General features: G+C 35.1%; 1 protein-coding gene across 2 annotated transcripts in view; it reads left to right on the top strand.

Moving 5' to 3' along the window:
• SLAIN2 (SLAIN motif family member 2) overlaps positions 1 to 13,010 on the top strand; it is a gene marked incomplete at its 5' end in the record, with an annotated part of 47,870 nt that overhangs the window by 14,657 nt on the left and 20,203 nt on the right. For both annotated transcript variants that reach the window (XM_084234034.1, XM_084234033.1), the window contains 5 exons: positions 4,089 to 4,237; positions 5,213 to 5,377; positions 7,781 to 7,942; positions 11,560 to 11,919; positions 12,345 to 12,482. In XM_084234034.1, coding sequence (XP_084090160.1) covers positions 4,089 to 4,237; positions 5,213 to 5,377; positions 7,781 to 7,942; positions 11,560 to 11,919; positions 12,345 to 12,482 — 974 coding nt within the window. The remainder of the gene's footprint in view (positions 1 to 4,088; positions 4,238 to 5,212; positions 5,378 to 7,780; positions 7,943 to 11,559; positions 11,920 to 12,344; positions 12,483 to 13,010) is intronic.

Below are 13,010 nucleotides of genomic sequence, written 5' to 3'. Positions count from 1 at the left end.
AAAATATTTATTTATGCATACAAGAACTGGGGTACAGGCCAGAGGTGCGGGGGGGGGGGGAGGGTCAGAAGATTCACCAGATACAGAGTGGGGAACAGAACAGGCCGATTGACTGAAATACACTGCTGAGGGGAGCAGCTGGCAAGTCATGAGAGGTCTGCTGTGCCATGTGGGTGTCTCCCTGGCCAGGGATCAAGCTCTGCCACAGTGGCTATGGATAGCTTCTGTGTCCTAACCCCTTGCACCACCAGGGAGGCCCTCTATCACTATCTTTTAATTATATGCTTACCATGTGTGTGCGTGTGTGTGCATGGAAAAGTTAGAAGATACTTAATTCTATAAACTATTAATAACTTTAGTAGCAAAAGGGAGACTGTTATCACTGCTGACAATTTTATATTTCTTGTCACTGAAAGTTGTTACACTTACAAATAAAAAGTGATATTCTTACCTTTTTTTTAAGGGGGAATTTATTGAAATAAGCGCTGAGAGGAGCATCGGATAAGAAGGGAGGGGCCATCTGCCCTTAGTTGTTTTTATTACCATTTTATATACAAGTGTGTGTGATAAATGGGCCAAAATATGATGTAAGTTGCCAGTCAAATGGTAGTCATATTTTTCATTGTTTCTACTCATTCTCATTATTTTAATAATATATATTTAATGATGTTTAATTCTTTCGTAGTGATTGTTCTAGAAAAACAGTCAAATCCTGAAAGAACAGTATATTTCTAAAAGATTTTTTTTTAAGATTTATTTAGTTATGCATACAAGAGCTGAGGTACGGGCCAGAGATGTGGGGGGTGAGAGGATTCACCAGAAACAGAGTGGGGAACAGAATAGGCAGACTGACTGAAATACACTGCTGAGGGGAACAGCCTGCCTCGCCATGTGGGAATCTCCCTGGCCGGCCAGGATCGAACCAGCACTACAGAGGCTGTAGACAGCTTCAAAGTGCTACGCTCAACCACCTGCACCACCAGGGGAGGCCCCCATTTCTAAAAGATTTTTAATAGCTTATTGAGATCTAATTTACATGTTCATAAAATTATCATTTTAAAGTATTCTGTGGTTTTTACTACAATGATTTTTTTTAGTATATTTACAGAATTATACTACCATACCATAATCTAGTTTTAGAATATTTTCAATATCTCCAAAAGATACTCTGTACTCATTAGCAATCATTTCCCATTCTTCTATTTATCCCCATCCCATCCCTAGGCAACCACCAACTTACTTTCTGTCTCAGATTTTGCCTATTTTCGATGTCCCATTGTCACTGACTTCTTTGTGTGTGTGTGTTTTCATCCAGCCCCACCTTACCCCCCTGCCCAATTCATATCTGGCTTTTATTTAGCGTAATGTTTTTTAGTTCATCTATACTATAACTTTTTTTATCACTTCTAACACATTTTTAAATATCTCTCTTCAACTTATAAATACCAATTCACAGCATTCATACATGACAAAAAAGAATTTAAATATAGTCTCTTATAATTAAAATGAGGGTTAAGGGTAGAATCTCCTTGTTAATGGGATATATCTAAATGACTACAGCAATACCTTGCTTCACTTTTGCCGTAGTGGGGCACCTAGTATAATTTATGTCAGGTGTTAAAGAATGCTGTCCTTTAAATAGTGTCATTAATGCTGAGATTCTCCAATAGAAAGTAGGAATGGGGCCTCCCCTGGTGGAACAGCGGTTTAGTGCTGGGTTGCGCCAGTTCAATCCTGGGCCACTGGCAAGGGCCCCACAGGGAAAAAAAAGGTAAAAGTAGGAATGCACTGGCTGAAGTTGGGCGGGGAGAATGAATTAAGCAGGAAGTAGATTCGAGCTTGTTTCAGGCAAGTAGAACAGCATACACAAATGATCTAGAAGCAAAAGTGTTGGGCTTCCCAGGAATAGAAATTAGTACCATATGGCTGTTATTTAGATTTGGGTGGTGAAGAAGGGTGAGAAATAAAGCTAAAAAAAATATATACTGCAACAGTTAGGTCATTGCTCATGTCCTAAGGGCTGTGGGAACTATTTTTTGGAAAAAAACTATCAATATAAGGGCAAAAGGAAACTAACATAATTTTTAGCAAAGCATTATTCATAAAATAAGATTTATATTTTAGAAATCAGTTTAGCTGCAGTATGTAAGGGAGTAAGACCATAGATTTTCAAATTAAATTTTTTTCATTTTCAAGTGTTTTAATCATTCTTTGTCTTTTGCATTTTCGTATAACTTTTAGAATCAGCTTGGCAAGTTGTGCAAACATGTCTGCTAAGATTTTTCTGTTTAAGGATTATGTTGATTCTGCAGATCAATTTAGAAGAATTGATATTCTCGACAATTTTGAGTCTTTAACTCTATGAACATGGTTCATCGCTCCTTTTATTTTTCTATAATTTCAGAAATTATCTCAGAAATGTTTTATTGTTTTCTTTGTACCACTCTTACACTTCATTTGAATTTCATTAAATTTATTCCTAGGTATTTTATTTTTTTTGTTGCTGTTATGAGTGTGGAATTGTTATATTGGGTTTTCAGAAAAGTCATGAGGTTTTTTTTTTGTTTTTCACATGGGCCTCTATGGCTTCATTGTAGTAGAAATAGGGTAATGAAGTTTTTTTAGCAAGTAAAAGATGTTATAAATCTCAACCTTGTAGAAGTTAATTAGCCATCATTAAGATATCAGGAGCTCTCTTGATTAAACCATATTATTGTTGAAGAAGTGTTAGATTGAAGAGGTGTTTTTAGTAGATAGGATGGTTATCTTACATAATTCTGTGTGGTTGTAGAAGTGAGATGTGTATAGTTATTGCAAATAATTTTGAGAGGATTTTCTTTAAAATTCAGGGACTGAAACACCCTGGTCTTGCTTAAGGAGGATCCAATTACTATAATTCAAATCATGTTTGCTGGTAGATTTATTTATTTTTAATAGATTTTTTATTAAAAATCACAGTATCTCACATCCTTTTATTTTTGTCAGAATCAGTCATTACTATGATGACTAAAAATTGATGTTTATTTTCATTGTGTTTGAAATCTGACTCAGTAGAGCTATATGAAAGAGACTTGTTATCTCTGTTTCCCTAAGTTCTGTTTACCATCTACAAGAGTGTCAACTTCTGAAAAAAACTAAAAGTATGTTTAGAAGGGTAGTCCCCAGGAAGGACAGAGATTTGGAATCCAGGCTGATGGTATTATATACATTGCATTTGTCACTCCCTCCTGTTCCAGTTCCAGGGAAATAAGACAGTCTTTAATGAGATCAGTGACATTTTGTATAGTTTCTGTATCTTGAATGCTGTCATCTCAGAAATTTTGTTCTGCCCTTCTCTCTTAATTTGATGACCACTGTGGTTAGAATTACGGTAATTTCACATTTTTCATATGGAGTAACAATTGAAATAAATTAATATCAATCTTCATAACCTCAACTAATCTGAGGCAGAACTGTGTAGTGGGAAATGTTTGTCTACCTTTCTTTCTGCTCACCTTTTCCTTTGTGTATTCCTTCCCTAAGAGTTTATAAAATACTTTCCTTCTTTCCTGAGACTTAAGTAATTTTATTTATATTAATTCGTATTGTTATTAAGGATTTAAAATATTTTCTCCGACATATCATTTGAAAGGAGATCTGTTGAATGGGTACTGCTTAATTAGAAGGCATGAATTACTAATGGTAGATTTTTCTGTGGTTCTAGGAAAGGAAATAGGATTGGGAAATAGTGAAATTATTGTCTCATTTTACCTTCTATAAAAGACTTAGCAATATAGTTATATTAGGGAGTTAGTCAAATACTATTGAAAACACATAAACTATGTAAATACAGGTGTTTCTTCAGTTTTTATAGTGGGAATGAAAAAAAAAAAGAGACAAATTTTAGGATAAGGCAGTTAGCCTCATTTGGGCTTATATTGGTTGTTACAATGTCATTTTCTTCCTGTGTATAAGGTATATGTGAGTGATTTTAGACATACTCCCTCACTTCTATCCTTCCTCCCCAACTTAAATACATCCCAAAGGATCCCTGTCTTATAACTTTGGTCTTAATAATGAATGTCCCCCCTCCCTTTTTTTTCTTCTAGGTTATATTCATCACCAAAGAAAAAACTTACACCAATGCAGAAATCTGTTAGTCCATTAGTTTGGTGCAGGCAAGTTTTGGATTACCCAAGTCCTGATGTTGAATGTGCTAAAAAGTCTCTTATCCACAAACTTGATCAAACTATGTCAGGTATGTCTGTTACTTATAAATTCATCTCTTTGCGTTCTTTTATCAAAAAGCAGGTATATGTTGAGAAGAGTGTGTTTAGGAAAGCAGTTCTTTGCTCTCAAGTATTTTTCAAATCTCATTGTACATACCATCATGAGTTTTTACCATTTGCATGTACTCTGTTTTATTATTTACTAAATAGCTTCCCCTCTTAATTTCCTCATTTTTAGTTAACTTCATCCTAAAGAGTAATATCCATGAAACAGTGGGTTTTATATAATGGTTTCAATCACCTAATAAATTTAATTATGTAAAACTGTTTAAAAAAGTATATCTGGTCTTTTCTAAAATCCTCTCACTTAGGCCTCTCTGGCAGGTATTAAAGTCTCAGCACTGTCAAGCTATTGGCCAGCAAAGTTCCATCCCAGACCAGGAAGCTAACCCACTTGGCTCAGCAGATCTCTACTGTCTCACCCCGCTTCCCCCCTCTGGCCTAAGACCCCAGTTCTTGTATGCATAAATAAATAAATCCTTAAAATAATATAAATTGAAACTTTGGAAAGACTATTTTTAAAATTTAGTATTTTACAGTTTCCTTTTTATTTTAACAATACATGTTTATTACAGAAAAAAAAATATAAATACCCTGTTACATTCAGTTTCTTATTAAAGGACATTCTGGGTTGAAATAGTTGAAATAAGCTTTCCAACAAGATAGAAGGGAATGAATTTAGTAACTTCTAATATGTAGAGATATTCTTCTATGATGTTATTTTTATTGGTTAGTGTGTCCACTGTTTTATCTGTATAACACAATTTATGATAAAGGAAATATTTTGTTAGGATTATTAATATATATTCCCCCACTACTTTAGGACTGCTTATTCTTTATTTAAAGTGAGATCATTACAGTGAATTTCCTAATGGGAAAAATTTTGAAATAAAGTATTTTTTCTCAGTTACTCAGTTTGATTACTTCCTTTCTCATTAATGCAGCTCTCAAGAGGCAGAATTTATATAATAATCCTTTCAACTCCATGAATTACTCAAGTCCATACAGTCCAAATGCAAGTAGCCCGTATAGCAGTGGTTTCAATTCACCATCCTCAACTCCAGTGCGACCTCCCATAGTGAAACAGCTTATACTTCCTGGGAATTCAGGTAAGGAGAAAGTGGAGTGGGTGTGATTAAGGGATGGTTTTTAGCTTACTGCCCTACGTTATTCATCAGTAGTTCAAGTTGATTTTATTTGTAAAACTTTTAATGGTTAAGATATCACCAAGGGGCCTCCCCGGTGGAGCGGCAGTTGAGCGCTGGGTTGCAAAGCTGCCCGCAGCCTCTGCAGCGCCAGTTCGATCCCCAGCTGCTCCCCGGCCACTGGAGGAGGGTCCCACATGGCGCGCAGACCCCTCCTGCCACCCACTGCTCCCCTCAGCAGTGTACTTCGGTCCTTCTGCCTGCTCTGCTCCCCGCTCTGGCTCTGGTGAATTCTCTCACCCTCCCGTGCTTCTGACTGTACCCCGTGCTTGTATAAATAATAAATAAATAAATCTTTAAAAAAAAAAGATATCACCAAGGAGCTGCTTTGCACCAGTTTCTACACTAGATTGCAGCTAGGGTATAGTCACAAACTTTTCTTTAGCATGCACTTAAAAGATTTGTAATCCTATTTTATTAAATGGAATGGGGTCACAAGCTTGGTTCTTTTAACCAATTGATGCTTTTTTAATAACTTGGGTTGTGAAAGCTGCAGTTAAAAAACTACCTATAACTAGAAGTTTTAATAAGCTTAAGTACTAAAGTAATATTATAATGTTTTGAGAAGGTACTGAAGGAGTGTCTGGAGCCACACTATATGGGAGGGATAGATTGCTATGAATTGGAGAAAGAATATTGCGCTCTGGTTCTGGGAGTGAGATCGTTATTCTGTAGTTTACTTTTCTTTAAACTTTACTCATTCAGTTACTCTTATTGTTGCTATTGTTATGGCACATTATTAGAGCTCCCTTAAAAATAATTGTTAACCACCTCAAATTTTTTACCTGTGTATTCCCTAAAGACTTTATTGACCTTACTCTACTTTGTATATGGATTGTTATATTGTACTTATTTCACCTATGACTATCAGAATAAGTTTACTCTGCTATATTTACTTGATATAAAAAATTTTATACTAGTACTAGTTGAACCTCACCATGTAGTACTTTTCCTGTTATGTGTACTCTGCTCTTCTTGATAATATTAATGTTAACTATTCTTCTTGCTCTTCTTATATGCCTTTCATATTGGAGCTGACTCTTACGGTGAAGAATTCTGGGGGGAAAAAGCATTTCAAATCTATACTAGAAATATAAGTGATAGTGTTGGGATTTTATTATTCTTGTCTAGCAGTTGATGATCTATTAAAAGCATTTTTCTAACAAACAAGTTAAGCACTTTTGAATATGAATATTCTTTATTCCTCTGACCTGTCTTGTATTATCCCCACCCCTCTTTTTTTTTTTTAACATTTTGAGAAGACGGGTTTACTAGAAAAAGGAAAAAGAAAAAAAGAGAGGCACCTGCAGAGTCACAGGTGGACGGGATTGCTGCCCACACCTTTTGATTTACAGTGATAGAACACTTTTTTAATGAAGTCCCTTTTTCACTCCACCTTTGTGTGCTTCATTTCTACACTTCAAAGAATTCCTTAGGTCCCCATTACTAGTTTGGCAAGGAATTTTGCAAACATGGCATACATAGTAAGGGCCTCCCCAGTGGCGCAGCGGTTGAGCTCTGTGTTGCGAAGCTGCCCGCAGCCTCTGCAGTGCCAGTTCGATCCCTGGCCGCTGGGTGAGGGCCCCACATGGTGCGCAGACCTCTCCTGCCGCCTGCTGCTCCCCTCAGCAGTGTACTTTGTCACTCTGCCTGTTCTACTTTCCCTCTGGCTCTGATGAATTCTCTCATCCTCCCGTGCCTCTGACTGTACCCAGTGCTTGTATGAATGAATGAATAAATAAATAAATAAATCTTAAAAAAAAAAAGAAAAGATGGCATAGTAATAGGAGAAATGAGCCTAATGTTCTTTTTATTTTGGTTTTGTTCCTAAACCTCTAAGGAATCCTAATTTTTCTCAAATTACATTTTCTTGTTTAGGAAAAGCAGGTGCTTTTTTGAGGGGTTAAGATGATGGTGTTTGTTAATGACTGAATTTCAGAGAAGAAAACATCACATAAATTCATCATTTCATAGAACTGTTTCATTGGCTATCTTATAAAAATTGAAATCTTCAAATATGTCTTATCGAACTCTAATTGCTTGCTAATACTGTGTTGAAAGCTTAATTGTTTCATAAGAGGATAGGTAAGTTATAGTTACATGAAAATGTGTTTTGTATTTGCACAATAATAGATGAAGGAGTATATATAACCCTTTTTGTCCTTAATAAGGTCGTTTTTAATGTCGGTGTTTGAATTTTACAAACAGGAAAAGTATAATAATAAACTGAATCAAAAGGTTTAATGTTAATTGCAATAAATGTTTATTCAATTTTGGTTTTACCAAATCATGTTTTTCTTTCCTAAGGTAATTTGAAAAATTCATCAGACAGAAATCCTCCACTCAGTCCTCAATCATCTATAGACAGTGAGTTAAGTGCTTCAGAATTAGATGAAGATTCAATTGGATCCAATTATAAGCTAAATGATGTAACTGATGTGCAGATTCTAGCTCGGATGCAGGAAGAAAGTAAGTAATTGTTGAAGTTGAAATCTTTCTGTTGATATTAAATATGATAAAGTTTTGGAATTTTATATAGAGTAGAAGTGCTGAAATTTCAAGAGCTTATTCAACATATGGACTTGCTTTTTCATTAACTTGTTTTCAGAGTCCATTTTATGATGAGCAGTTTTCTGGGTGAGGAGTGCAGAAAGACAGGTTGTGCCCTGCTTCTATGATTGTTAATCATATCATCTGCAGGTTACTCTGCACTGGCTCTTAGCAGTGTAGTTACTCTGTTACTCTGTTATTCTTAGTGTAGACCAGTGTTTCTCAACCCCTTTTTCTTTTTTTTTTCACTCAATATTTGGTGTTTATTACTTCTGTGCATTTCTGTGCATACTCAGCACATGAAGTCTTCTTCAAAAAATACCGCTTTGTGTATATTAAATAAATGGAATCATACTATTTTTTTCAAAACTCTGAAATTTCAGTTTTGATTTTTTTAATATTTTATATAATTCTTACATCATTTTTCATTTTTGCACAATGTATGCATTTTCATTTTGGTTATATTCCCCATACAATTGCACCTCCACCTTATTTTGTCCCTAATCCTCCCCCCACACACACACCCCAGTCCCCCCAGTGTGTCTCTGTCAACCCTTTTTTCACCATTGCTTCCTAAGGAGACCTTTTAGACATTTTTCCTTTTCCACCTTCCCCCACCATGAAATTTTAATGCCACAGATGTATCTATATCCCTTTATGTACATTGATTTCACAAACAATTCATCTCTTAAAAATTTTTTCACATTCCAAGAAACAATTTTTATCTCCTTGGGGGCAACCTTTCCTTATAATTATGATAGAAACTAGAAAAAGATCTTTATGAGAAAATTAGAATCGTGATATTAAATTAAATGAAGCATATGTGGTGCTTTGCAGAGTGATCCTTGCAACTTTTTAGGTCACAGACACCTTTGAGAATCTAATTAAAAACAATGTTCCCCAAGGCCTCCCCTGGTGGCACAGCGGTTGAGCACTGGGCTGCGAAGCTGCCCGCAGCCTCTGCAGCTCCGGTTTGGTTCCCGGCTGCTGGCGAGGGTCCCACATGGCACGCAGACCTCTCCTGCTGCCCGCTGCTCCCCTCAGCAGTGTATTTCATCCATCTGTCTATTCTGTTCCCTGCTCTGGCTCTGGTGAATTCTCTCACCCTCCCGCGCTTCTGACTATACCCAGTGCTTGTATAAATAAATAAATCGTTTTAAAAAAAATAAAAAATAAAAAAAATAAAAACAATGTTCCCTGTCATCTCCCGAATGAACAAAGTTTTTTATAGTATTTCATGGGTTCCTAGATGCCCTGACTCTGATCTAAATGTAAAATAATGGTGATGGTATTATTCTTACCTGTACATTTTATTGTAAGATGTCATGGGCTTAACTGTAAAGTTAGCAATTTCTAAAGTATGTACCCTTTGACCTTCATGATGAAGACATCTTTGCAACACATTTCAGTTGTGACAATTAACTGAAGGTAATGGACCATTGCTATAATTTCATTCAAAAATCTTTCTGTTGTCTGTATATATAATAGATCCTTTCTTTACTGTAAATATATAGTAAGGTTTATTAAACTATAAAATTTATTGAGAAACTGCAAAATATTTTTTAATCTGCTCATTTATTTCCTATTTTAAGAAAGAAGAAATGACTTGGTTCTTCCTTTATTTATCTTTAACTCTAGAAACTGATAATACGGCACCCTTTTCTTCTGTCATTTTGTGTAACTCCTCACTGAGTCTGTGGTAGTGTCAGCTAGCAAGGGCTGGTTGTAATGGATATGAAAAGAGAATGAAGAATGCTGCCTAACTATACCTTAAACTTACATTTCTTCTCAGAACCCCAACTTTTTTGACCCCAATATTTTGCTAGAAACTCAGCTATTTGATATAGCTTTCATTATTGTGGTTTGGTAACAGATAATAGAAATTTTTGCCTTTTCATAATACTCCTTAGCCATATACAAGAATAAATTTCTTTTTCTGGTGATAAAAAAGAAATTGCTAAAAATACACATAATACTTCCTTGAAAACGCCAGCTTTTTATTTATTTATTTTTTTAAGGAGACTAATTTTCCTTTTTACAACATCATTTCTCTATTTTTTTTTTTTTTTTGGTTAAAAAATAAGTAGAATTACAGATTTTGCCTGGGTAAGCATCCTCAGTTTTTAGATGAGTAGCAAAGAATCAGAGTAAATAATCCCATAGTAAATATGACTTTCTTAGGATCCCCTTGTTAGTGGAAAGCCTGCATCAGGATCTGAGTTTTTCTTTTTTCAAATAAGGCTACATTTTCCTTTAATACTGGTGTGTTGTGTTTTGTTAGGTGACTTTAGTGCCCATGTTTGGTATAAATAGACACTAACTTATTCAGTTAATCAGTTAATTGCAGTGCTTAGCTTTACACATACCTTTGCATGATTCTCATCATCTTTAGGAAACCATGTTGAGAGTACTTTCAGTGTAAAAATATATGACTTAGAAGTTGAGTACTTCTGGGCCTCCCCGGTGGCACAGCAGGTTGAGCACAGCGCTGTGAAGCTGTCCTCAGCCTCTACAGCACAGGTTCGATTCCTGGCTGACCAGGGAGAAACCCACATGGTGTGGCAGACCCCTCCTGCCTCACCCGCTGCTCCCGTGAGCAGTGTCTTAGGTCCATCTGCCTGTTCTGCTCCCCACTCTGTCCCTGGTGAATTCTTTCACCCTCCCACACCTCTGACTGTACCCCAGTTCTTGTATATATAAATAAATCTTAAAAAAAAATAAATAAATTAAATGAAAAGGCTCATTTGAAAAAAAAAGTTGAGTACTTCTCTGTAACAGAGTCCTTTTGATTGGGCAGCCAGTAGTTAACAGGACTTGCTCAAAATGTTATCTAAATTAGATTCATTTGTGGAATTGTTATTTGTCTCTTTGAATATGTAACAATGTTTATTTTTGTCCTGGAAGGTTTTATACTTTTGGAAGGGTTCCTAAAGCTGCATAGGTGTTTTTGAAAGTATCCAGATATATAGGGGACTCCTTTGAAAAGTCTTGAAGTCTTAGAATTAAAGCTTCTTGAAGTTTTGGAATTGTTTTATTGACACCTCTTAGGTTATGAAACAATTGAAATCTCATTTATGCCCAACAGTTGAATTCCTAAGGATGAGATAAAAGTTTTCTCTATCATCTTCATCAGTGTGACTAATCCAAGAATTCATTATTCAGGGTTTATTTACTCTCTGATGTATTCTTTTCATTGAACAATAACTGTTTTCCTTCATAGTCCTTTAATATTAATCTCAAATCTGGAATCTTGGTTTAGGTATAGAAATACTTTTACATTTATGGTTCTATCTTGCAATGCAGATTTCAGAGTCAAGAAAAAAATGTTGAAATTGGACAAAGGTTTATAGAATTCCATTCAATTTAGAAATAACCTTTTAGATGTGGTTTATGCATCCATAGGAGGGAGGATGTCTGAAATAATTCACGTGGAAACAGTTTTTCTACACCCTTTTTGATTTTTCAGTGATAATCTTTTGCTTTTAAACTTTACAGATATAACTAAAGAAATAAAATAACACATTCATTATTGTCAGGTCTCCGGCAAGAATATGCAGCCACCACATCTCGGCGCAGTTCTGGTTCATCTTGCAATTCTACAAGACGGGGTACTTTTAGTGATCAGGAACTTGATGCACAAAGTTTAGATGATGAAGATGACAATATGCATCATGCAGTATACCCTGCTGTTAACAGGTTTTCACCATCACCACGCAATTCACCTCGACCATCTCCTAAGCAGTCACCCAGAAATTCACCTCGGTCACGATCTCCTGCTCGGGGAATAGAATATAGTAGAGTATCCCCACAGCCTATGATTAGCCGCTTACAGCAACCTCGCCTTTCACTTCAAGGCCATCCTACAGATTTACAGACAAGCAATGTTAAAAATGAAGGTAAAACAGCAGATTTTATTTGTATGAGAATGTTTCTGGAAAAAAGTCATCCTTCATATTTCAGTATGAAAGTAATACAATATTTATAAAGATTTTGTATTTCAGATAAGCACATGAAGAGCTTACATTTTATTAGTAATACAAAATGAAGAATAAACGCAAATTTGTGTTCATTTTGCTTTGTTCTATTGATGAAGTGATCTGTAAGTGTAGATTTCGATTTAAACAAATAATTTATGGTTCTTTTTTAGAGGCTGTTTATTACCCATTTATAGAATCTGGATTGAGTTGCTTATTTTTGTAAGTTCTTCCTGTGACTCTTCTGATATAATTTGATTTTGAATGGTAATTACTATCTTAGTCCTTTCTCCATCTGAAAAAATGGTTTGTTTTTTTGTAATTTAATTAAAATTCTATTGTTACAGAAAAACTACGACGTAGTCTTCCAAACCTATCTCGAACATCTAATACACAAGTTGACTCAGTGAAAAGCAGCAGAAGTGACTCAAATTTTCAAGTGCCAAATGGAGGAATACCTCGTATGCAACCTCAGGCTTCAGCCAGTAAGTATCTTTCATTTATCAGTTATTTAAAGGAAATGGAAAATTACAGTTATTAATTTTATGTTGAATAGTCAACCACATAGTAAAGTGTAGTGATTATTAGTGTTGTAAGTTAATGATAGCTATACTACATTTAAAAATTTGTCCTTATACCCAATTTTATCAATGCTTACAAGTATATGACACTCTTGTTTCCAGAAGTTTAAAATAATCAAAGCCTAGCTATTTAATATATAAATATATTTTACTTAAAAAGCCTTACTATTCTGCAATATGCTGCACATTAAAAATGACAGATTTTTTTGGAGAAAAGCTATGGAATAAACCACTTAAACCCAATCAGCTTTCTTACTAGTGTATTAAAACAAGAAATAACCTATAAAAATACTAGCACAATTAAAGACTTTTTTAAATTCTTAATGACATAAATATTCCACCAAATATAGAACTTCATTAAATGGAAAGTGAAGGTTGAGACTGTTGAATTAAGGAGCATGTGCAACACACATAAAATGAGCATCATGTGGA

This window comes from Talpa europaea, assembly GCF_964194135.1.
Source record: "Talpa europaea genome assembly, chromosome: 5".
Classification (NCBI taxonomy): Eukaryota; Metazoa; Chordata; class Mammalia; order Eulipotyphla; family Talpidae; genus Talpa; species Talpa europaea.
This window is presented reverse-complemented; position numbering and strand designations above follow the sequence as displayed.